At 44.3% G+C, this 25,818-nt stretch overlaps 1 protein-coding gene across 1 annotated transcript; it reads right to left on the bottom strand.

The window, feature by feature from the left end:
- Positions 1-12,053: 12,053 nt before the first annotated feature.
- Positions 12,054-23,086, bottom strand: LOC110605462 (exopolygalacturonase-like). Its single transcript, XM_043952378.1, has 7 exons — positions 23,043-23,086; positions 22,439-22,505; positions 22,212-22,351; positions 13,217-13,283; positions 12,824-13,129; positions 12,196-12,711; positions 12,054-12,101 (listed from the first exon to the last, which is right to left on the bottom strand). The coding sequence occupies exons 1-7, from the start codon at positions 23,084-23,086 to the stop codon at positions 12,054-12,056; spliced, it is 1,188 nt and encodes a 395-aa protein (XP_043808313.1).
- Between the last annotated feature and the right edge of the window lie 2,732 nt (positions 23,087-25,818).

The raw sequence follows: 25,818 nt of genomic DNA, 5'->3' as shown, positions 1-25,818 counted from the left end.
CGGTTCGGTTTTCATAAAAACTAAAATTTCGGTTTTCGATTTATTCGGTTCGGTTCGGTTTTGAACCGAACCGACCGAATGCTCACCCCTAGTCGCTACAGAGTGGTATCAGAGCCCTAGGTTCATATGGTCGGACCTATAGTGTGTCGGGCTCATAGTTGTCGTCGAAGGTCAAGCACAATAGGAAAGATCATGTCCACTAGGATAGGATGTGGTGTCCTGTCTTGTTTGATGATGTGAAATGCCATGATAATGTGCATGTGCATTAATGCTATCATATGAGTGATATGTAGGTGATGCGGGTTCATGTGTGCTCACATGAATCATATGATGCTAATGTTTATGTGATGTGTGCTGTTTTTCAGAAACAGGATGAGAGGAACTCATCGATATGCACGATTGACTGGAGTACCACCCCAGGACGAGGGCACTGATGCCCGTCCTCCTGCATTGCCTAGGGCAATGTCAAGTAGGTCCAGCAGAGAAAGAGCAGTAAGAGACCCTAGAAGGTCTTTGGATCTAGGTAGAAGCAGATCAGTGAGGGGAACAGTTCAGGGAGGAATGTCAGTTGATGTGGGGGATGAGATGGATGTGGACCAGAGGAGGGATGGCAGTTTAGGAGTGAGCATGTCGGAAGAGGGAGTGGGAGAGTGTAACAGCCCGGAAACCGATACCCTGCCGTAACGGCTCCAAACTGCTCGGCGCTAGGATCCAGATCGGCTTAAGGCCGCCGGGACCCGGCGGCCTTAAGCCGATCTGGATCCTAGCGCCGAGCAGTTTGGAGCCGTTATGGCAGGGTATCGGTTTCCGGGCTGTTACAGTTGGTATCAGAGCATAGGTTCCTCAAGAGTACGGTGTTTTGATGCGAAGATGCTCAGACATCGGAAAGAGGTTGTGCTAGATGTTAGGAGGGCAAGCACATTAAGAAAGATTGAGAGTAAGATCATGTCCACTAGGATAGGATGAGGAGTCCTGTCTTGTATGATGATGTGTAATGCCATGTGTGATGCGTGTGCATTTATGTTGTATTATGGATGTTGTTAGTCCCTTAGCTGCGAGATGGCACGATATGTACTGATATGAGATGAGCTGAGCGACCAAGAGTGGCCCTTGGCACAGTTGGTCATGGCATGTTTTGCTATGTTGTAGGCTGTAGGTGACAGGTTCATCCATGATATGATGCCATGCTATGTGATGTGATGCTTATGTTTGCCTTTGTGCTATGTGTTGTGAGTTCATGTGTTTGTCATGGACCACATGATATGGTGTGATGCTTATGTGTGCTTGTGTGCCTGTTGTGTTTCAGACAAGCTGAGATGCAAGGTGCTAGGAGCTCTATGGAGTCAGATCCATCTGAGTGGGAAAGTGAGTCTTTTCCCCTTGCGAGGTCAGGTGGAGATGACAAAGCAAGAGACCCTGAAAGGTCTGTTGAAGTCAGCAGAGAAGTTATGGTGCAGAGGAGGGATGTAGGTCTGCAAGTGAATATGGATGAGGACTGCATGAGAGAATCTAAGGATTCTGAGAGTTCAAGTTCAGGAGAAGTTGATCCCTCCATGCTGAGTACAGCTACCAAGAGAGGTAGAAAGTGGGGAAGAGCCAGAGCCCCTAAACAATGGGGCAGGACTAGGAAGGGTAGGTTGTGGAAGAGGTTTAGGCTAGATGATGAAGATGGCTCGAGTTCTGGCCGAAGTCCTACAAGATGTTTGAGGTGCGGAAGGTTGCACAGAGGGCCTTGTCGAGTTGGGACAACGGCATGCTTCAGGTGCGGACAGGAAGGGCACTTCGCACGTGATTGTCCTACTGCGCCCAGGAGGGTGTGGTCCCAGCAGCGAGCTGCAGGTGATGTGGCTCAAGCCAGTGTTCCAGGAAGAGGAGCAGACACATCGAACGCAGTGATGCCAGGTATGCTCACTTGTGCATGTTCTGATGTGTGTGTTTATGCTCTGGTGTGTTTCTTTCTGTTGTTCCTCTAGGAGCCCTTTGAGAGGTTGAGTTGATAGCTTCTGGGTGTAGAGTGTTCTCTTTGGGTTAGTAGACCCGGGTAGGATCCATCTGTGGCTGAGATTCAGGCCAGCGTCCGATGAAGGTAGATGCCTTCCACCCGTGCATGAGGTCCTAGACTTGATTGTCTGGATGTCAGCCGGGGGATGGATTGGTTTTCTACTTGTGGAGCTGGTGATACTTGCGTCTGCAGCGCAAGGTGGTCGGGATCGAAATGCAGGATGGGTCTGAGGTAGACTTCAGAGGGGACCAAGTAGGATGCCTAGAAGTTTGATGTCAGCTGTCAGGCTCGTAGAGTGTATAGGAGTGGTTGGTAGAGAGTTCTAGCTCGGGTTTGTGAGCTGAGTAGGCAGGTCTAGGAACCAGCCCTAGTGCCATAGATAGAGCGAGTGTTCAGGGGTTTTATCTGACTCAGTACCTCACCCTGGAACGCTCCAGAGTTGTGAGGGAAAGGAAGGATGGATCCTTGAACCCTTGTAGCGACTGTCAGCAGTTGTGCAGGGTTACTACTGGGAGTAGGTAACCTCTACCTTGGATTGATGATCTACGGGATCAGCTAACAAGAGTCGATTGTTTTGACAGAATAGAGGGTAAAAGTATAGCAGAGAAGAGTAAGAGTAGAATAGAAAGCAGAAGAGAAGAGTAAGATCGGTGAAGGAAGAAGAAGAGAAGGATCAGAGTAGCGCAGCAGAAGCTTGTGGCGTTCAAGCACAAGTTTGAGGTTTTGATTGTTTGTTTGTGTTTTGAACATTCGGGGACGAATGTTCTGTAAGGGGGGAAGAATGTAAGACCCCGCTCGTTCAGACATCGGAATTCCTACCGTCCGGTGGAATCTCGGGTGTCGGATCCTCTTTGGGGGGTAGAGCAAGGGTAAAGGAAAGGTTTTCTAAAATGTTTTTAAGTGTTTTATGGTTTTAAAAAGAAAAGAGTTGAGTTTTTGAAGAGAAAGACCAAGGAGGCGTTTGCCAGGTTCGGCCGCCGAAAGTGAAGTTCGGCCGCCGAACATGTGAAGGCTTCGGGAGCGCCTTTGGCCTCCGAAAGTCTTGTGGGAGCAAGCCAAGGTTCGGCCGCCGAAAGTGAGGTTCGGCCGCCGAACATGCATGAGTTTAGGGGGCACGTTAGGCTGCCGAAGGTTGATGACCAGGCCACCTATAAAATGCCCTCAGATCGGAAATGGGCGAGTTTTCTCCCCATTCTCGAACTCAGGTGAGTTTCTGCCCTCCCTTGGTTGCTTGTGTGTCTTCTCTTTCAAAATCCCTCAAGTTTTCATAAGATCTACCCTTGGTTTGAAGTTTTGAAGCTAAAGTCGAAGTTTTGGGAGCTTGGAGCTTTTGGAGCTTGAATTCTCCACACCTCCGAGTTAGGGATCGCACCAACCCTCGATCTTCAAGAGGTAAGTGTAGATCTTGGTTTCCCTTGAGCTTTCATGAAGTTTTAAGTAAGTTTTATGAAGGTTTTATGTTGGAATGGGTAGATATGCATGTTAAGGGTTTATGTGGGTTTTATGCCCAATGTATGTTATGTGATGATGTGTTGAGGAGTTTAAGTTAGTTTCTTTGCTCTCTTTGCTTGTGGGAGTGTGTATGCATGCTTGGGAGAGAGTATGTGAGGTTTGGGGTGTTTTGGAAGGTTTTGGAGGCTGGTGTGCAAAGGCTGAGTTCTGATGAACTCAGGTTCGGCCGCCGAAGGTGGTTTCGGCCGCCGAACGTGCCGTTGGATGCATGGTTTGGCCGCCTAACCTTGCCCCCGAAAGTTGAGTTGTGGCTTGAAAGCAGACTTTCGGCCGCCGAAGGAAATGTTCGGCCGCCGAAAGTGCCTGACTTTCGTCTCTGGAGAGAGGGTTCGGCCGCCGAAGGTGCCGCCGAACCTACCCGAGTTTCGTCTCTGGAGGAGACTTTCGGCCGCCGAAGGTGCCGCCGAAAGTGCCTGTCCAGCCTTTTCATGGCTGTTTTCCATGCATGTTTAAGTGATGTTTAGAGGGGTTTTTGGGAAGTTTCTGATGAGTTGTTAGAATGTGTTTAGTACCTCATGTGAGTCCATCTGTGTAGGATTGGACCTGAGGAGAGGTGTCTAGCTTCAGTGCTAGTTGACCCAGAGTTTGTTGAGCAGTGGCTTCAGGTGAGTAGAACTAAACTTAATCTTTTACGTTAAAAGAAATCTAATGCCTAAAGCATACTCATACATCATGTTATGTAATAGGATGTTTGCACTAGTTCACCATGCCCATGCACCATGTTTATATGTTATAGGATGATTGCACTAGTTTCACGAAGGTGACGCATTGCATAATGTGCTATGTATATGATGTGATGGGTGGACCAAGGCGACCTCAATAGCCCACAAGTCTGTCATGAGTCTTTGCCAGTCGGGTGAGTACATATAGGAAAGCCCCATGAGAGCTCCTTCGGGGCCAAGTTTTGACAGAGGGAATGTTGGGGTCATGTCTAACCCTGAGGGGAAGGACGTTACGTGAACCCTCTAAAATCACCCGCAAGAGGAAGAGATTTGCTAGCATGAACTCAAGCGGGGGTGAGATGTTTGTTGTGATATAATTGTGATATGACGCATCTCATGAATGCATGAATAAGAAGAATAATAGAATTGAATAAAATGTCTTTATAATAAAATACATAAAAAGGGTGGAACATTAAAATGAATAATAATATACTTAAAAATGGAGGAACTAAATCAAATGTTTTTCTCTGTTTCTACTCACTGGGCTCTTGTAGCTCACCCCATTCCCTTAACCCCAGTTTTGCAGGGCCAGAGTATGTCAAGCCAGAGTAAGTCAGAAGAACTATGGGATAGAAGAGGTTCAAGCATGGGTTGCCATGTTTGGTTGTAATAGCTTAGCTTGTTTTGTTTATGTTTATGTATAAGAGATGCTTGTATGTATATGTTTATGGAGATAGTATGTGATGTAAGTTGCTAAAGAGATGATATGTTATGTAATGCTATGAATGCTTTGTATGCTTGTATAGTTTAGTTGTGGACATGATGATGATGACGATGTATGGACATGTTGTGAGCATATGAGTGAGTAGAAAGAGAAATGTGTAAAGAGATAGAGCCAAGTTAAGAAAAGTATAGATATGCCATGTGTTGTAGCATGAGATGTATAGAATTGTGCTTTGCCTTGAGTGTTGGTTAATCCCTTTTTGTTATGCATGATCTTGAGAAAATGTTTTAAATGTTATGAGTTTTGAATGGCCCGTGAGGGAAGAAAGGGTTCCAATCCCTTGACCCAAAGCGGATATGTTTTAAAGCAAGCTTGATGACCCATTTGGTATGAGGTTCTATGTTTTCATGCATAGGTCAAGCTGAGGTAAGGAAAACAAGTTTAAAGGTTTTTATGAGACCAAAGCTTAAGTTTTATGAAAAAGTTTGATCATGCACGGGATTATACCTAGAGTTCAGGATGTTTAGAGGCTTGCTACGGGTCCCGGCGGCCTTAAGCCGATCTGGATCCTAGCGCCGAGCAGTTTGGAGCCGTTACGGCAGGGTATCGGTTTCCGGGCTGTTACAGTACTGTAGGGAGGTATATCATGAAACTCCACTCCAGGTATTTCTCCTTGATTCAGTCAGCATATAGGGAGAGCTTCCACGCCATAGTGGATATGGCCAGGAAAATGGAGGCCAGTGCCATCATTCAGGGGACAATTAAGCAGTCAGTAGCACAGTCTTCTGGTTCCAAGACCCCGGGTGGGGAAGGCTAGATCCCTCATCTTTGAGTGCAGCAGCTTCAGGCATCAAAAGGTGGGGTAACACCACTAGGAATCCAAAGAAGAACAAGTTCTGGAACAAGGTCAAGTCAAGTTTGGGTTTAGGAAGTGGCTCAAGCTCTGGTGCGGATAATGCAGTTTGTGCAAAGTGTGGTAGGCCACACAAGGGAGTTTGCCGGGCTGGGACAGCACCCTGCTACAGATGCGGACAAGAGGGACACATGGCTCGGGAGTGTCCAAGAGCAGTACCTATGGGTCAACCCCAGCAGACCGCTTCAGGTAGTGTAGCACAGCCAGCAGCTCCAGCCACGACTCAGGCCAGTGGCAGAGGCAGAGGGAGAGGGGCAGCCTCTTCTTCAGCGGGTTTCAGAGGTGAAGGTCCATTAGCTCCAGCACGGATCTTCACGATGACTCAGCAGGAGGCAGATGCATCTAACACCGTGGTGGCAGGTAATCTCATCATTGGTTGTTCAGATGTGTATGCCTTGATGGACCCTAGTGCATCTCATTCTTTTATTGCTCAGAGGGCCGTAGAGAGGTTGGGTCTGATGATCTCTGGGTTAGAGTGTCCTCTCTGGGTCAGTGGACCCAAGTGTGATCCATCAGTGGCAGAGTCAGTCTGCCAGTGCAGTCCAGTTTTTGTTGAGGGGAGATGCCTTTCTGCCGACCTAGTGGTTCTAGACTTGACTGATTTTGATGTCATTCTAGGGATGGACTGGTTATCTACCTATGGTGCTACCTTGGACTGCAGGGACAAAGTAGTCAAGTTCAGAGGTCAGGATGGGTCAGAGGTTATCTTCAGGGGAGACAGGAGGGGTACACCTAGAGGTCTGATATCAGCTCTTCAGGCTCGTAGGTTGCTTAGGAAGGGATGTTAGGGGTATTTGGCTCATGTGAGAGAGCTTAGCAGTCAGGTTAGAGAGCCCGCCTCGGTGCCAGTGGTTAGAGAGTTTCTAGACGTCTTCCCAAATGAGCTGCCAGGTTTACCACCTGCTAGGGAGATAGAGTTCGAGATATAATTGATGCCTGGAACCAGACCGATCTCTATCCCTCCCTACAGGATGGCTCCAGCTGAGTTGAAGGAATTGAAAGAGCAGTTGCAAGAGCTGGTAGACAAGGGCTTCATCCGACCGAGTACCTCACCTTGGGGTGCTCCAGTTTTGTTTGTGAGAAAGAAGGATGGATCCCTTAGACTTTGTATCAACTACAGGCAGTTGAACAAAGTCACTACCAAGAACAAGTACCCATTGCCAAGGATCGATGATCTATTCGACCAGCTAGCAGGAGCGGGTTGTTTCTCCAAAATAGATCTGAGGTCCGGGTACCATCAGCTGAGGATCAGAGAAGAGGATGTGCCAAAAATAGCTTTCAGGACCAGATATGGGCATTTTGAGTTCCTTGTTATGCCGTTCGGGTTAACCAATGCCCCTGCAGCATTCATGGATCTCATGAACAGAGTGTTTAGCCAGTACCTGGATCACTTTGTTATTGTCTTCATAGATGATATCTTAGTGTATTCTAGGAATGTAGAGGAGCATGCCCATCATTTGAGGTTGGTTCTGCAGACCTTGAGGGAACACGACTTGTATGCCAAGTTCTCCAAGTGTGAGTTCTGGTTGAGGAGCATCTCATTCTTGAGACATGTTGTGTCAGAAAATGGGATAGAGGTGGACCCCAAGAAGATAGAAGCTATGGCTAACTGGCCTAGACCCACTTCAGTGACAGAGATCAGGAGTTTCTTGGGTTTGGCAGGTTACTACAGGAGATTTGTCTAGGATTTCTCCAAGATTGCAGCTCCTCTGACCAGAATAACCAGGAAGAATCAAAAGTTTGTGTGGACTGACCAGTGCGAAGAGAGTTTTGAAGAGCTTAAGAAGAGGTTAACGTCAGCACCAGTGTTAGCTTTGCCAGCTAGCAATGAGGATTTCACAGTTTTCTGTGATGCATCCCGAGTGGGATTGGGTTATGTGTTAATGCAGAATGAAAGGGTGAATGCTTATGCTTCTAGACAGCTGAAGAAGCATGAGTCGAATTACCCCACACATGACCTGGAGATGGCAGCAGTAATCTTTGCACTCAAGATGTGGAGGCACTACCTCTATGGGGTTAAATGTGAGATCTTCACAGATCATAAGAGCCTGCAGTACATCCTGAGTCAAAGAGATCTGAACTTGAGACAAAGAAGATGGGTAGAGCTGCTGAGTGACTATGATTGCAAGATTCAGTACCATCCGGGTAAGGCGAATGTTGTGGCAGACGCCCTAAGCCGGAAGTCGCTAGGCAGTCTATCCCACATCACGGCTGAGAGGAGACCAGTGGTGAAGGAGTTTTACAAGCTCATTGATGAAGGTCTACAGTTGGAGTTGTCTGGTACAGGTGCTGTGATTGCTCAGATGAGAGTGGCACCCGTGTTTCTGGAGCAGGTGGCTCAGAAACAGCATGAGGACCCAGAGTTAGTGAAGATTTCCAGGACTGTTCAGTCAGGCAAGGATAGTGAGTTTAGATTCGACAACAAGGGGATCCTCCGCTATGGGAGCCGATTGTGTGTACCAGACGATATAGGGCTAAAAGGAGACATTATGAGAGAGGCTCATAATGCAAAATACAGCGTTCACCCCGGAGCCACCAAGATGTATCAAGATCTGAAGAAAGTTTATTGGTGGCCAGCTATGAAGAGAGAAGTGGCACAGTTTGTGTCAGCCTGCAAAGTGTGTCAGAGGGTGAAGCTGGAACATCAGAAGCCGGCTGGAATGCTTAACCTGCTACCTATTCCAGAGTGGAAATGGGAGAATATAGCTATGGACTTCGTAGTGGGGTTACCGGCAACGTCCAACAGATTGGACTCCATATGGGTGATTATGGACAGACTGACCAAATATGCTCACTTCATCCCTGTTAGGAGCAACTACTTTGTGGATAAGTTAGCACAGGTGCATGTGGATGAAGTGGTGAGGCTGCATGGGGTTCCTGTTTCAATAGTGTCCGATAGAGGACCCCAGTTCACCTCAAGGTTTTGGCGGAGTCTGCAGAATGCTATGGGTACCAGGTTGGATTTCAGTACTGCCTTCCACCCCTAGACTGATGGATAGTCAGAGAGGACCATCCAGACTATAGAAGATATGCTCAGAATGTGCGTGCTGGATTTTGGCGGTTCTTGAAGGCAGCATCTACCCTTGGTGGAGTTTGTCTACAATAATAGCCATCATGCTAGCATCGGGATGGCTCCATATGAAGCTTTATATGGAAGGAAGTGCAGGTCACCTATTTGCTGGGAAGAAGTGGGAGAAAAGGCCTTGGCAGGCCCTGAGCTTGTAGAGATCACCAGCAGGGTGGTACCCATAATCAGAGAAAGGATCAAGACTGCTGCAAGCAGACAGAAGAGTTATGCAGACATCCGCAGAAGACAAGTAGAGTTTCAGGAGGGGATCTGGTATTGCTTAAGGTGTCTCCTATGAAAGGAGTGGTTCGCTTTGGAAAGAAAGGTAAACTAGCCCCACGATACATCGGACCCTTTGAAATCTTGCAGAAGATTGGGAATGTGTCGTACAAGTTGGATTTACCTGCTTCAATGGAAAGAATCCATCCGGTTTTCCATGTTTCCATGTTAAGGAAGTTCGTGTCAGATCCGGGCAAGGTTCTCAGTGAGCCTGATGTGGAGATCCAAGAAGATCTCACTTATGTTGAGCAGCCAGTATGGATCATAGACATCCAGATTAGGAAGTTGAGAAACAAGGAAATCCCGATGGTGAAAGTCTTGTGGAACAACCACAATATGGAAGAATGCACCTGGGAGACACGGGAGTCCATGCTCCAGCAATACCCTTATCTTTTCTAAGGTTAGATTCTTATATGTTTCATGTGTTTTATGTGTATGATGTGTATTATGCCTTGCATGTGCTAGTTGAGGAACATTCGGGGACGAATGTTCTTAAGGGGGGGAGAATGTAATACCCGGCTAGACTCCGGTATCGAAATTCCTACCGTCCGGTGGAATCTCGGGTGTCGTAGACCTCTAGAAGGGTAAAACCATGTTTTCATAAAATGTTTTAATGTGTTTTATGTTTTTAATCAAGAAAGAAAATGAGTTTTTGCATGAAAATAATCTTGGAGGAAGACCCAGGTTCGGCCGCCGAACCTCAAGTTCGACCGCCGAACGTGCATGCACTTCGGGTGTGCCTTAGGCCCCCGAAAGCATAAGTGAAGGAAGTTCAGGTTCGGCCGCCGAACCTCATGTTCGGCCGCCGAACATGGCATGCATGCGGAGGCACGTTCAACCCCCGAATGTGGCCTGGCCAGCCACCTATAAAAGGGTCCCTTAGCCAAAATGGGCGAGCTTTTCTCCCCATTGTCGGCCAAGGTGAGCTCTCCGCCATCCCTCGCTGATCTTGAGTTTCTTCCTTCTATTCTTCACGATTTTTATGAGTTTGCAACTTTGTTTTGAAGATTTTGAGCAAGTTTTGTAGCTTGGAGGTCCAAGGAACTCTCTCTCTCCCATCTCCGAGCTAGGGTCGTTTTCCTCTCGATCTTCAAGAGGTAAGGGCCGATCTTGAGCTCACTATATATTTTGAACAAGTTTTATGAAGATCTTTGGGGTAGAATGCATGTTTAGCTTATGGTTAGGTTTACAGGTTTATGAGTATGTATGATCATGTATGGGATTTGACAGGTTCACAGGTTATATGTCAGGCTTGCTACGGGTCCCGGCGGCCTTAAGCCGATCTGGATCCTAGCGCTGGTAGCGGTCTGGATTTCGGGTCGTTACAATAAGGCCTTTTATATTTCAGGTGGCTCATTTAATTTACTCAAGGTTTATTACAGGCTGTAGCATTTTCATACATCCCATTTTCTGTTTTTCCTTTTTGTTTTGCGTTAAATGTTTTGAGCTTAAAAAAAAAAATAAATAAAAGCCTATGTACGCTAACCTGCAACTAAAAACTACAACTTCTGCATTTCTCTCTAACATATTCTTTTATATTGGAACCCTTTATAACTTATGCAACAACCTCTTCGTTCTCCCACAATATTCTGGACGTATTGGACGCGAAACGAGGCCGGAGACCGCACCCGCAATTCATTTCCTCACGCGTGCATGTAGGACAGAATTTTTACAAGTACAGTGCAACATGAAAAGAGGAAAACAGAAAAAGAAAAAAAAGAACTAACAGGCCGTTATTCCGTCTTTTCTCCTTTGGTACCTAAAGGTACATCGTATTATTTTACGTGTACTTGATTTTAGCGTCGAAAATATGCTCAGCTTCGATTTTAATTATTTATTTATAATGGAACGCAAATATAGAAAGGAAAAAAAAGAAAAGGAAAAAAAAGAAAGAAATTCACAATAATAATCTCCGAACATCTTAATATGAGACTTCATCTCTTCACAACGGGATATATGTATATATATTTCTCTTTTTTTCCGAAATAAATAAATACTTCTTGAATAAATGAATAAAGAATTGAAAAAAGAATCAGCATAGTTACATAGCCGATCACCGGTAAATGGTTTATTAGGAAAATAAATTATGCTAGAAAAGTGAAGGATAAATATTTAGAACAACCTTATATATATTTTTGAACAGCATTGTTTTAAGTGAAAAGGAAAATGAATTTTGAATTATAATGCTAAGCCTATGACTACAGGAAAATAAATTCCATTATATCAAATTTATTAATTTCAAATTATAGCATTTCAATTAAAAAGTATCATCTTGAACTTTGATATAGTTGAATTTTAATACCGCAACATAATTTACAGCGCGTTTTAATTTTGAATTTTAACACTATTAGATTACTAAGTTCATTCAATAATATATCTTTTATTATTTCATCTTGCATTCCAAGTTTTATATGTTGATTAACTTTTCAAATAGAGGTCTTAAAGAAGTATTTATATAGTATTTAATATCAATTAAAATTGATATATTCAGTAATTGGTGAGCTTTTATATTTGTTTAAGTAAAATGAAGCACATTGTTTAATAGGTAAATTTTTTAAATTGATTATCTATTTTGGATAGAGCTAAATTGAAATCACATCTGACTATGTTCATTTAAATTTAAAAAGTGTAATGATAGTCTTGTAAAATTACTATACTGTTCGTCAGACAAATGAGAAACATTCTCCGTTTAAATTAAGAATCAACAAGTGAGTGCATTAACATCCTCTCGGAATCAACTTTCCTATAATCTTAGGCTTAACATTTGTACAAATAGATTTTGCAGGACCCTTAGATCCGGTGTACTGGAGGTTAACGTTAGAAAGTTCAACGTTCTTGCATGGTACGCGGCTGCTGCATGTCAATTGAACGGCTGTGGGCGTTCTTGACGATCCTCAAATATTTTTGAAGATGACGTCGCTTATTTTAACTTTTGATGGCATCTGCAAAAAGTCGTAATATTTTAGCATAATTGTAACACACCCATATATATAAATTCTCCTTCTTGTTATGAAAAAATAAAAATTGAAAAGTTACCTTGCGATTGCATTCGTTATGCGGGCAGTACATTTGATCTATAATGATGGGATTGCTGACGTTTTGCATTACGATATCCTCGAAATGGATATTCGACACACTGCCACCATGCAATGCGGGCCAAGTCTTAATTCTCACGCCATTGTCGGTGTCGTATATTGTGCAATTCTTCACATAAATTCCAGACACAGGTTCTTCCTTCTCGTACTTTCCTAAACTTCCAATACTAATGCCATGCCCGTGTCCGCACCTTACGTTTGTGATTCGTACTTGCCTACTCCCCCGGCCAATGGAGATGCAATAATCACCGGTGATAATGTTTGAATTAATAATGTTGATCTCCTCCGACCGTCCAATGTGAATTCCATCTGTGTTGGGACTATGCCCCGGCGCTTTCACCGAAAACCGCTGGAAGGTAAGGTTTTTGCTGCCGAGGAGATTGACGTGGAACTGCTTGCTATCTATGGAAGTCACGTCCTCGACTATGCTGTTGGTGACGAAGTCAAACCTTAGGTTCTGATACAGTTTTGATAGAACCGTTACGCAGAGAAAACGTAGTTAGTATTACTGCCATGAACGGGCCTATGAATGACCGTTGATGTGTAAAGTAGCGTTCGGATTTTCTTACAACTGGAAGTTCTTTCTTGCATCCGCCGCCACAGCTCTTCCGCTGCCAAGCAATTTCTCCTTGTCCGTCGAAGGCCCCACCACCGGATACCGTTAATCGGTCCAGGTATCTCAATGTAACCCAGCTATTCTTGTGGTGCTGGCTAGCTTTTGCTGGCACCACCAACGTTCCTTCCACTTGAAGATGCATGGCACCCTTGCAAGGGCCTAGCAAATCCACCACGCCTAATGAGTACTTCCCTTTTGGTATCACGAATTTGCCGGAACCCGCTGCTCCACAAGCCCCCTTCCACGCACTCAGTAAAGCCTAAAAACGAAAACGGCAATGAAAGACCTTACAGCAATAATCTAGGAAATACCGTCGCGATATCGAGAACCGAGTTTACTTTCATACCTTAGTGATATCCGACCCCTCCTTCGCATCATATTTTGTGACATCAAAGGTATTGGGCTGAGCTCCGCTGGTAAAGGCAAACAGTAACACCAAATATGCTGCGCACACATGTACCTTGGAACCCATATCTCTCTTTTCAAAGCGCTTCCTCTCTTTCGATATCTACAGCCTATATTGATTTCTAAATGTTTGTGCATTTCTCCTCCTCTGTAAGGCCTTTTATATTTCAGGTGGCTCATTTAATTTACTCAAGGTTTATTACAGGCTGTAGCATTTTCATACATCTCGTTTTCTGTTTTTCCTTTTTGTTTTGCGTTAAATGTTTTGAGCTTAAAAAAAATAATAAAAAAAAGCCTACGTACGCTAACCTGCAACTAAAAACTACAACTTCCGCATTTCTCTCTAACATATTCTTTTATATTGGAACCCTTTATAACTTATGCAACAACCTCTTCGTTCTCCCACAATATTCTGGATGTATTGGACGCGAAACGAGCCTGGAGACCGCACCCGCAATTCATTTCCTCACGCGTGTATGTAGGACAAAATTTTGACAAGTACAGTGCAACATGAAAAGAGGAAAATAGAAAAAGAAAAAAAGAACTAATAGGCCGTTATTCCGTCTTTTCTCCTTTGGTACCTGAAGGCGCATCGTATTATTTTACATGTACTTGATTTTAGCATCGAAAATATGCTCAGCTTCGATTTTAATTATTTATTTATAATGGAACGCAAATATAAAAAAGAAAAAAAAGAAAACGAAAAGAAAGAAAGAAATTCACAATAATTGTAACGACCCGAAAACTGTACTGCTACCGGCGCTAGGATCCAGATCGGCTTAAGGCCGCCGGGACCCGTAGCAAGCCTAACATACATCCTGTGAACCTGTTTAATCCCATACATGATCAACAACATACATAAAAATTTGAACTTTTCTTTTCCATTCATCAACCAAACTCAACCTGTGCATGCACTATACATAATCATAACCATTAACCCCGCCTTGGAGTCCTCATCAATGCTCCAATGGGGTGACATAACATGTAGTAAGTTTGTTTTACATAAACATCAATGATAAGATCATGTACTCATAAAGGGATAAACAACATACTAGGGTCAAGCACCACTCTATCCTCAAAAACATCATTACATTACATTTCTATACTGTACTTTTACATTTCATCATATTCATGTCCACATCTAGCTATTACAATAACATAACTCTACTCCTGCTGACCTCCTGGTCTACCCTGTACCTACAAGCCTGGGGGTTAAGGGAGAGGGGTGAGCTATAAAGTCCAGTGAGCAGAATAGTAAAACATTCAATTTATATTTCATGCTTTCATGAAATGCAACACAGCACAAACAATTCACATCGAGGATGAACTTGTCACCAATAGCCCACTACTCATTCCAATAGTGCCAGGGGCGTAGACTAGGCCTCGCTGGTCTTTCTCTTACATTACATTCATAACATAACATTCCAATATGACAGGGGGGTAGAATGGGCCTCACTGGTCTTTCTCTTACATAGTGCCAGGGGCGTAGAATGGGCCTCACTAGTCTTCCATACCGTATCACATCATATCATAACGTAGTGCGGCTAAAGGATCATCCAACATTCATCCACATCAACAACATATTATGCAATGCAACATTTTCGTGAATTCTAATGCAAGCACCCTAGTATATCTCATGGCATTCATGATGCATGTATCATGCTCAAAATTTATTTATTTATTTTGAAACATAAAAAGGTATTCCACTCACCTCTGGCTGAAGCTCTAACAGACACAAAAGCAGCTGAACTCACTGCTGGGGTCCTTGGTTCCTCGGGTCCGAACCTACACAGGTGGACTCAAATGAGGGACCTAACATACATAAACATGACTCTGAAATACTCCCCAAAAACCCCCTAAAACACCTTAAAACAATCAAATAAATCATGCAAAGGAAGGCTGAACAGGGCACTTTCGGCGACCGAAAGGCCCTCCAGAGCCGAAAGTCATGCACCTTCAGCGGCACTTTCGGCGGCCGAAGGTTCCTCTAGAGACGAAACTCCTACATGTTTGGGGGCACCTTCGGCGGCCGAAACTCCCTTCCAGAGTCGAAAGTCCAACTTTCAGGGGCAGGGTTCGGCAGCCAAAACAAGCCATCACAGGCAGGTTCGGCGGCCGAAAGTCCTTTCGGCGGCCGAACCTGAGTTCTACCAAAGGGCAGAAACTCAGCTCCAACATGCACATTTGCCTCCCAAGCCACACAATCATGCATTTTCCTATTCTACAACATGCATACTCAAGCATACAAGCTCCTAGGGGCTCCAAACTATCCTAAACCCCATCTACAACACATCAAACATGCATAACCATCATACATTGCTCATATAAATACACAATAAACCCACAAACTCCACATAAGCCTACACATGCATTTCTACCCCATAAACTTGCATAAAACTTGTTTAAAACATACTATAAGCTAGAGATCGACTCTTACCTCTTGAAGATCGAGAGCAGAGGCGATCTAACTTGGAGTTGGGAGAGATTTAACTCCTTGGGTCTCCAAGCTCAAAACTTGCTCTTTATGCTCAAAAATCTTCAAATCAACAAAAAGCTTGTCAAAACATGAAAGATTGGAGGAAAACCATAAAAAATGAACCATGGAATAGAAGTGGTAAGCTAGCTCCACGGTACATCGGACCCTTTGAAGTCTTGCAAAAGATTGGGAATGTATCGTACAAGTTGGACTTGCCTGCTTCAATGGAGAGAATCCATCCGGTTTTCCATGTTTCTATGTTAAGAAAGTTTGTGTCAGATCCGGGCAAGGTTCTTAGTGAGCCTGATGTGGAGATCTAAGAGGATCTCACCTATGTTGAGCAGCCGGTAAGGATTCTAGACACCCAAATCAGAAAGCTAAGAAACAAGGAAATCCCGATGGTGAAAGTCCTTTGGAATCACCACAACATTGAAGAGTGTACCTGGGAGACACGGGAGTCCATGCTCCGAGTCCATGCTCCGATGCTCCACTTTCCTCCAAGCTTGTCAGGCTAGTGGCAGAGGCAGAGGAAGAGGGGCAGCCTCTTCTTCAGCGGGTTATAGAGGTGAAGGTCCATCAGCTCCAGCACGGATCTTCACCATGACACAGCAGGAGGCTAACACATCCAACACCGTGGTGTCAGGTAATCTCATCATTGGGTGTTCTGATGTGTATGCGTTAATGGACCCAGGTGCATCTCATTCTTTCATTGCTCCGAGAGTCGTGGAGAGGTTGGGTTTGATGGTCTCTGGGTTAGAGTGTCCCCTATGGGTCAGTGGACCCAAGTGTGACCCGTCAGTGGCAGAGTCAGTCTGCCAGTGTAGTCCAGTTTTTGTTGGGGGAAGATGCCTTTCTGCCGACCTTGTGGTTCTAGATTTGACAGACTTTGACGTCATTCTAGGGATGGATTGGCTATCTACCCATGGTGCTACCTTGGACTGTAGAGACAAGGTAGTCAGGTTTAGAGATCAGAACGGGTCAGAGGTCGTCTTCAGAGGAGACAAGAGGGGTACACCTAGAGGTCTGATATCAGCTCTTCAGGCTCGTAGGTTGCTTAGGAGGGGATGTCAGGGGTTTTTGGCTCATGTGAGAGAGCTGAACAGTCAGGTTAGGGAGCCCGCCTCAGTGTCCGTGGTCAGAGAGTTCTTAGATGTTTTCCCAGACGAGCTGCCAGGTTTACCACCTGCTAGGGAGATAGAGTTCGAAATTGACCTGATGCCTGGAACTAGACCGATCTCTATCCCTCCCTACAGGATGGCACCAGCAGAATTGAAGGAGCTTAAAGAGCAATTGCAAGAGCTAGTAGATAAGGGCTTCATCCGACCGAGTACCTCACCCTGGGGTGCTCCAGTGCTGTTTGTGAAAAAGAAGGATGGATCCCTTAGACTTTGTATCGACTACAGGCAGTTGAACAAGGTCACTACCAAGAATAAGTACCCGTTGCCAAGGATTGACGATCTATTCGACCAGCTAGCAGGAGCAGGTTGTTTCTCCAAGATAGATCTGAGATCAGGGTACCATCAGCTGAGGATAAGGGGAGAGGATGTACCGAAGACAGCATTCAGGACCAGATATGGGCATTATAAGTTCCTTGTGATGCCGTTCGGGTTAACCAATGCCCCTGCAGCATTCATGGATCTCATGAACAGAGTCTTTAGCCAATACCTGGATCACTTTGTTATTGTCTTCATAGATGATATCTTAGTGTATTACAGGAATGTAGAGGAGCATGCCCATCATCTGAGGTTAGTTCTGCAGACCTTGAGGGAACACAGCTTGTATGCCAAGTTCTCCAAGTGTGAGTTCTGGCTGAGGAGCATCTCTTTCTTGGGGCATGTGGTGTCAGAAAATGGAATCGAGGTAGACCCCAAGAAAGTGGAAGTTGTAGCTAACTGGCCTAGACCCACTACAGTGACAGAGATCAAGAGCTTCTTGGGTTTGGCAGGTTACTACAGGAGGTTCATTCAGGACTTCTCTAAGATTGCAGCTCCCATGACCAGATTGACTAAGAAGAACCAGAGGTTTGTGTGGACCGATCAGTGTGAAGAGAGTTTTGAGGAGCTAAAGAAGAGGTTGACTTCAGCACCGGTGTTAGCTCTGCCCCTCTTCCTCTGCCTCTGCCCCTCCGCCTCTGCCTCTGCCACTAGTCCGATGTACTGGCTGAGCCACACTACCAGAAGCTGTCTGCTGAGATTGTGCCACAAAAGCTGTCCTAGGACACTCCCGTGCCATGTGTCCCTCCTGCCCACATCTGAAGCAGGTTGTCGTCCCAACTAGACATACTCCTTTGTGCGGCTTCCCACACTTCTTGCATACTGCATTATCTGCACCTGAGCTCAAACCACTTCCTAATCCCAGACCAGACTTAATCTTATTCCAGAACTTGTTCTTCTTTGGCTTCTTGGTGGTACTGCTCCACCTCTTACTAGTTGAACTCAGAGAAGAAGAGTCCATCCTCCCCCTATAAGGGGTCTTGGAACCAGAAGGCTGTGCCACTGACTGCTTGACTTTCCCTTCGATGATAGCACTAGCCTCCATCCTCCGAGCCATATCCACTATGGCATGGAAATTCTCCTTCTCTACTGACTGAATCAAGGAGGAATACCTGGAATGGAGCTTCATGATGTACCTCCTTGACTTTTTCTGATCTGTATCCAGATTTTGCCCGGCAAACAGCAACAGCTCCAAAAACCTGTCTGTGAACTCATCCACACTCATCTCATCCGTCTGCCTCAGCTGCTCGAACTCAATCATCTTCAATTCTCTTGAACTGTCAGGGAAAGCCCAACCTGCAAACTCATTTGCAAACTCCTCCTATGATAGGCTGTCCAATCTCGGGTTCACATAGTTCTTAAACCACTCTCGGGCTTTCTTACATTTCAGTGTGAACCTAGCCATCTGAATGGCTCTACTGTCATCAGCTCCTATCTCATCTGTAATCATTATGACCCTCTCAAGGTACACAAACGGGTCATCACCGGTTTCAAACTGGGGAGCACCCAGCTTCATGTAGTCGGTCATCTTGACCTTGCTCCCTCCAGATGAGCTAGGTTTAGGGTCTTGGGCTTCTGGGACAGTAGGTGCTGCCGGTGGTGGAGGAGGTGCAGCATTCCCCAGGGTAGGGTTTGCTGTTCCTGGATAGAAAGATAGGGGTGGGTACATAGGGTACTGTGGGTACGGTGGGTAGAAAGGTGGGTATGGCATCTGAGAGTGATAAGGGTTAAAACTGGGGTATTCCGATGTACCTCCCATCGAATACCCGAGATTATGTGAAAAGGGTGGGTAGTAAGGTGGCTGAACAAATCCCGAGGCCTGAGTGCCTCCTTGGGACTCTCCCATTCCCTCTTTCGACATTCTCACTCCTAAACTCCCGTCCCTCCTCTGATCCACATCCATCTGATCCCCCATATCCTCTGACATACCGCCTTGCACTGTTCCCCTTACTGATCTGCTTCTTCCCAGATCTAAAGACCTTCTAGGGTCTCTTGCTGCTCTATCTCTGCTGGACCTACTTGACATTGCCCTAGGCAATGCAGGAGGATGGGCATCAGTGCCCTCGTCCTAGGGTGGTACTCTAGTCAATCGTGCAGATCGACGAGTTCCTCTCATCCTGTTTTCTGAAAAACAGTACACATCACATAAAACATCAGCATCGTATGGTTCATGTGGAAACACATGAACCTGCATCACATACATCACATATCATCAAATAGCATTAATGCACATGCATAAAATCATGGCATTTCACATCATCATACAAGACAGGACTCTTTATCCTATCCTAGTGGACATGATCTTTCCTATTGTGCTTGACCTTCTATAACATCTATGAGCCCGACACTCTAGGTCCGACCATATGAACCTAAGGCTCTAATACCACTCTGTAACGACCCGGAAACCGGACCGCTACCGGCGCTAGGATCCAGATCGGCTTAAGGCTGCCGGGACCCGTAGCAAGCCTAACATACATCCTGTGAACCTGTTTAATCCCATACATGATCAACAACATATATAAAAATTTTTGAACTTTTCTTTTCCATTCATCAACCAAACTCAACCTGTGCATGCACTATACATAATCATAACCATTAACCCCGCCTTGGAGTCCTCATCAATGCTCCAATGGGGTGACATAACATGTAGTAAGTTTGGTTTACATAAACATCAATGATAAGATCATGTACTCATAAAGGGATAAACAACATACTAGAGTCAAGCACAACTCTATCCTCAAGAAATCATTACATTACATTTCTATATTGTACTTTTACATTTCATCATATTCATGTCCACATCTAGTTATTACAATAACATAACTCTACTCCTGCTGACCTCCTGGTCTATCCTGTACCTGCAAGCCTGGGAGTTAAGGGAGAGGGGTGAGCTATAAAGCCCAGTGAGCAGAATAGTAAAACATTCAATTTATATTTCATGCTTTCATGAAATGCAACACAGCACAAACAATTCACATCGAGGATGAACTTGTCACCAATAGCCCACTACTCATTCCAATAGTGCCAGGGGCGTAGACTGGGCCTCGCTGGTCTTTCTCTTACATTACATTCATAACATAACATTCCAATATGCAAGGGGCGTAGAATGGGCCTCACTGGTCTTTCTCTTACATAGTGCCAGGGGCGTAGAATGGGCCTCACTAGTCTTCCATACCGTATCACATCATATCATAACGTAGTGCGGCTAAAGGATCATCCAACATTCATCCACATCAACAACATATTATGCAATGCAACATTTTCGTGAATTCTAATGCAAGCACCCTAGTATATCTCATGGCATTCATGATGCATGTATCATGCTCAAAATTTATTTATTTATTTTGAAACATAAAAATGTATTCCACTCACCTCTGGCTGAAGCTCTAACAGACACAGAAGCAGCTGAACTCACTGCTGGGGTCCTCGGTTCCTCGGGTCCGAACCTACATAGGTGGACTCAAATGAGGGACCTAACATACATAAACATGACTCTGAAATACTCCCCAAAAGCCCCCTAAAACACCTTAAAACAATCAAATAAATCATGCAAAGGAGGGATGAACAGGGCACTTTCGGCGGCAGGTTCGGCGGCCGAAAGGCCCTCCAGAGCCGAAAGTCATGCACCTTCGGCGGCACTCTCGGCGGCCGAAGGTTCCTCCAGAGACGAAACTCCTGCATGTTCGGGCGCACCTTCGGCGGCCGAAACTCCCTTCCAGAGCCAAAAGTCCAACTTCTGGGGGCAGGGTTCGGCAGCCAAAACAAGCCACCACAGGCAGGTTCGGTGGCCGAAAGTCCTTTCGGTAGCCGAACCTGAGTTCTACCAAAGGGCAGAAACTCAGCTCCAACATGCACATTTGCCTCCCAAGCCACACAATCATGCATTTTCCTATTCTACAACATGCATACTCAAGCATACAAGCTCCTAGGGGCTCCAAACTATCCTAAACCCCATCTACAACACATCAAACATGCATAACCATCATACATTGCTCATATAAACACACATTAAACCCATAAACTCCACATAAGCCTACACATGCATTTCTACCCCATAAACTTGCATAAAACTTGTTTAAAACATACTATAAGCTAGAGATCGACTCTCACCTCTTGAAGATCGAGAGTAGAGGCGATCTAACTTGGAGTTGGGAGAGATTTAACTCCTTGGGTCTTCAAGCTCAAAACATGCTCTTTATGCTCAAAAATCTTCAAATCAACAAAAACCTTGTCAAAACATGAAAGATTGGAGGAAAACCATCAAAAACGAACCATGGAATAGCAATAACTCACCGTGGTCAGAAGTAGGGAGGAAACTCGCCCGTTTCGGACATGGGGCTCTTAAATAGGGGCTGGCCAGACCACCTTCGGAGGCCTAAAGTGCCTCCTAAACTCATGCAAGTTCGGCGGGCCGTGTTCGCACCTTACGTTTGTGATTCGTACTTGCCTGCTCCCCCGGCCAATGGAGATGCAATCATCACCGGTGATAATGTTTGAATTAATAATGTTGATCTCCTCCTACCGTCCAATGTGAATTCCATCCGTGTTGGGACTATGCCCCGGCGGTTTCACCGAAAATCGCTGGAAGGTAAGATTTTTGCTGCCGAGGAGATTGACGTGGAACTGCTTGCTATCTATGGAAGTCACGTCCTCGACTATGCAGTTGGTGACGAAGTCAAACCTTAGGTTCTGATACAGTTTTGATAGAACAGTTACGCAGAGAAAACGTAGTTAGTATTACTGCCATGGACGGGCCTATGAATGACCGTTGATGTGTAAAGTAGCCTTTGGATTTTCTTACAACTGGAAGTGCTTTCTTGCATCCGCCGCCACAGCTCTTCCGCTGCCAAGCAATTTCTCCTTGTCCGTCGAAGGCCCCACCACCGGATACCGTTAATCGGTCTAGGTATCTCAATGTAACCCTGCTATTCTTGCGGTGCTAACTAGCTTTGGCTGGCGCCACCAACGTTCCTTCCACTTGAAGATGCATGGCACCCTTGCAAGGGCCTAACAAATCCACCACGCCTAATGAGTACTTCCCTTTTAGTATCACGACTTTGCTGGAACCCGCTGCTCCACAAGCCCCCTTCCACGCACTCAGTAAAGCCTAAAAACGAAAACGACAATGAAAGACCTGACAGCAATAATCTAGGAAATACCGTCGCGATATTGAGAACCGAGTTTACTTTCATACCTTAGTGATATCTGACCCCTCCTTCGCACCATATTTTGTGACATCAAAGGTATTGGGCTGAGCTCCGCTGGTAAAGGCAAACAGTAATACCAAATATGCTGCGCACACATGTACCTTGGAACCTATATCTCTCTTTTCAAAGCGCTTCCTCTCTTTCGATATCTACAGCCTATATTGATTTCTAAATGTTTGTGCATTTCTCCTCCTCTGTAAGGCCTTTTATATTTCAGGTGGCTCGTTTAATTTACTCAAGGTTTATTAAAGGCTGTAGCATTTTCATACATCCCATTTTCTGTTTTTCCTTTTTGTTTTGCGTTAAATGTTTTGAGCTTAAAAAAAAAAAAAAAAGCCTACGTACGCTAACCTGCAACTAAAAACTACAACTTCCGCATTTCTCACTAACATATTCTTTTATATTGGAACCCTTTATAACTTATGCAACAACCTCTTCGTTCTCCCATAAAATTCTGGGCGTATTGGACGCGAGACGAGCCCGAAGACTGCACCCGCAATTCATTTCCTCACGCGTGCATGTAGGACAAAATTTTGACAAGTACAGTGCAACATGAAAAGAGGAAAACAGAAAAAGAAAAAAAGAACTAACAGGCCGTTATTCCGTCTTTTCTCCTTTGGTACCTGAAGGCGCATCGTATTATTTTACGTGTACTTGATTTTAGCATCGAAAATATGCTCAGCTTCGATTTTAATTATTTATTTATAATGTAATGCAAATATAAAAAAGAAAAAAAAGAAAAGGAAAAGAAAGAAAGAAATTCACAATAATAATCTCCAAACATCTTAATATGAGACTTCATCTCTTCACAACGGGATATATGTATATATATTTCTCCTTTTTCCCGAAATAAATAAATACTTCTTGAATAAATGAATAAAGAATTGAAAAAAGAATCAGCACAGTTACATAGCCGATCACGGGTAAATGGTTTATTAGGAAAATAAATTATGCTAGAAAAGCGAAGGATAAATATTTAGAACAACCTGATATGTATTTTTGAACAGCATTGTTTTAATTGAAAAGGAAAATGAATTTTGAATTATAATGCTAAGCCTATGACTACAGGAAAATAAATTCCATTATATCAAATTTATTAATTTCAAATTATAGCGTTTCAATTAAAAAGTATCATCTTGAACTTTGATATAGTTGAATTTTAACACCGCAACATAATTTACAGCGCGTTTTAATTTTGAATTTTGACACTGTTAAATTACTAAGTTCATTCAATAATATATCTTTTATTTTTTCATCTTGCATTCCAAGTTTTATATGTTGATTAACTTTTCAAATAGAGGTCTTAAAGAAGTATTTATATAGTATTTAATATCAATTAAAATTGATATATTCAGTAATTGGTGAGCTTTTATATTTGTTTAAGTAAAATGAAGCACATTGTTTAATAGGTAAATTTTTTAAATTGATTTTCTATTTTGGATAGAGATAAATTGAAATCATATCTGACTATGTTCATTTAAATTTAAAAAGTGTAATGATTGTCTTGTAAAATTACTATACTGTGCGTCAGACAAATGATAAACATTCTTCGTTTAAATTAAGAATCAACAAGTGAGTGCATTAACATCCTCTCGGAATCAATTTTTCTATAATCTTAGGCTTAACATTTGTACAAATAGATTTTGCAGGACCCTTAGATCCGGTGTATTGGAGGTTAACATTAGAAAGTTCAACGTTCTTGCATGGTACGCTGCTGCTGCATGTCAATTGAACGGCTGTGGGCGTTCTTGACGATCCTCGAATATTCTTGAAGATGACGTCGCTTATTTTAACTTTTGATGGCATCTGAAAAAAGTCGCAATATTTTAGGATAATTGTAACACACCCATATATATAAATTCTCCTTCTTGTTATGAAAAAATAAAAATTGAAAAGTTACCTTGCGATTGCATTCGTTATGCGGGCAGTACATTTGATCTATAATGATGGGATTGCTGACGTTTTGCATGACGATATCCTCGAAATGGATATTCGACACACTGCCACATTGTAATGAGGGCCAAGTCTTAATTCTCACGCCATTGTCGGTGTCGTATATTGTGCAATTCTTCACATAAATTCCAAACACAGGTTCTTCCTTCTCGTACTTTCCTAAACTTCCAATACTAATGCCATGCCCGTGTCTGCACCTTACGTTTGTGATTCGTACTTGCCTGCTCCCCAGGCCAATGGAGATGCAATCATCACCGGTGATAATGTTTGAATTAATAATGTTGATCTCCTCCGACCGTCCAATGTGAATTCCATCCGTGTTGGGACTATGCCCCAGCGCTTTCACCGAAAATCGCTGGAAGGTAAGGTTTTTACTGCCGAGGAGATTGACGTGGAACTGCTTGCTATCTATGGAAGTCACGTCCTCGACTATGCTGTTGGTGACGAAGTCAAACCTTAGGTTATGATACAGTTTTGATAGAACAGTTATGCAGAGAAAACGTAGTTAGTATTACTGCCATGAACGGGCCTATGAATGACCGTTGATGTGTAAAGTAGCATTCGGATTTTCTTACAACTGAAAGTGCTTTCTTGCATCCGCCGCCACAGCTCTTCCGCTGCCAAGCAATTTCTCCTTGTCCGTCGAAGGCCCTACCACCGGATATCGTTAATCGGTCCAGGTATCTCAATGTAACCCAGCTATTCTTGCGGTGCTGGCTAGCTTTTGCTGGCGCCACCAACGTTCCTTCCACTTGAAGATGCATGGCACCCTTGCAAGGGCCTAGTAAATCCACCACGCCTAATGAGTACTTCCCTTTTGGTATCACGACTTTGCCGGAACCCGCTGCTCCACAAGCCCCCTTCCACGCACTCAGTAAAGCCTAAAAACGAAAACGGCAATGAAAGACCTGACAGCAATAATCTAGGAAATACCGTCGCGATATCGAGAACCGAGTTTACTTTCATACCTTAGTGATATCCGACCCCTCCTTCGTACCATATTTTGTGAGATCAAAGGTATTAGGCTGAGCTCCGCTGGTAAAGGCAAACAGTAACACCAAATATGTTGCGCACACATGTACCTTGGAACCCATATGTAATACCCGGCTAGACTCCGGTATCGGAATTCCTACCGTCCGGTGGAATCTCGGATGTCGGAGACCTCTAGAAGGGTAAAACCATGTTTTCATGAAATGTTTTAATGTTTTTGATGATTTTAAGTAAAGAGGAAATGAGTTTTTGAATAAAAACAACCTTGGAGGAAAACCCAAGTTCGGCAGCCGAACCTCAAGTTCGGCCGCCGAACATGCCGGCATTTCGGGTGTGCCTTAGGCCCCCGAAGGCATAGGTTGAGGAAAGTCCAGGTTCGGCCGCCGAACCTCAAGTTCGGCCGCCGAACATGGCATGCATGCGG

Source organism: Manihot esculenta, chromosome 17 (genome assembly GCF_001659605.2).
Source record: "Manihot esculenta cultivar AM560-2 chromosome 17, M.esculenta_v8, whole genome shotgun sequence".
Classification (NCBI taxonomy): Eukaryota; Viridiplantae; Streptophyta; class Magnoliopsida; order Malpighiales; family Euphorbiaceae; genus Manihot; species Manihot esculenta.
This window is presented reverse-complemented; position numbering and strand designations above follow the sequence as displayed.

What these genes read in the sequence shown, in the direction of transcription:
- LOC110605462 (XM_043952378.1), bottom strand. Translation starts at nt 23,086, where the DNA reads ATGCGCCTTCAGGTACCAAAGGAGAAAAGACGGAATAACGGCCT. An exon ending in AGGGGTCAGATATCACTAAG is followed by an intron (nt 22,352 to 22,438) that starts GTATGAAAGTAA and finishes TTTCGTTTTTAG; the next exon opens with GCTTTACTGAGTGCGTGGAA. An exon ending in CATCTTCAAGTGGAAGGAAC is followed by an intron (nt 13,284 to 22,211) that starts GTTGGTGGCGCC and finishes TGCCTTTACCAG; the next exon opens with CGGAGCTCAGCCCAATACCT.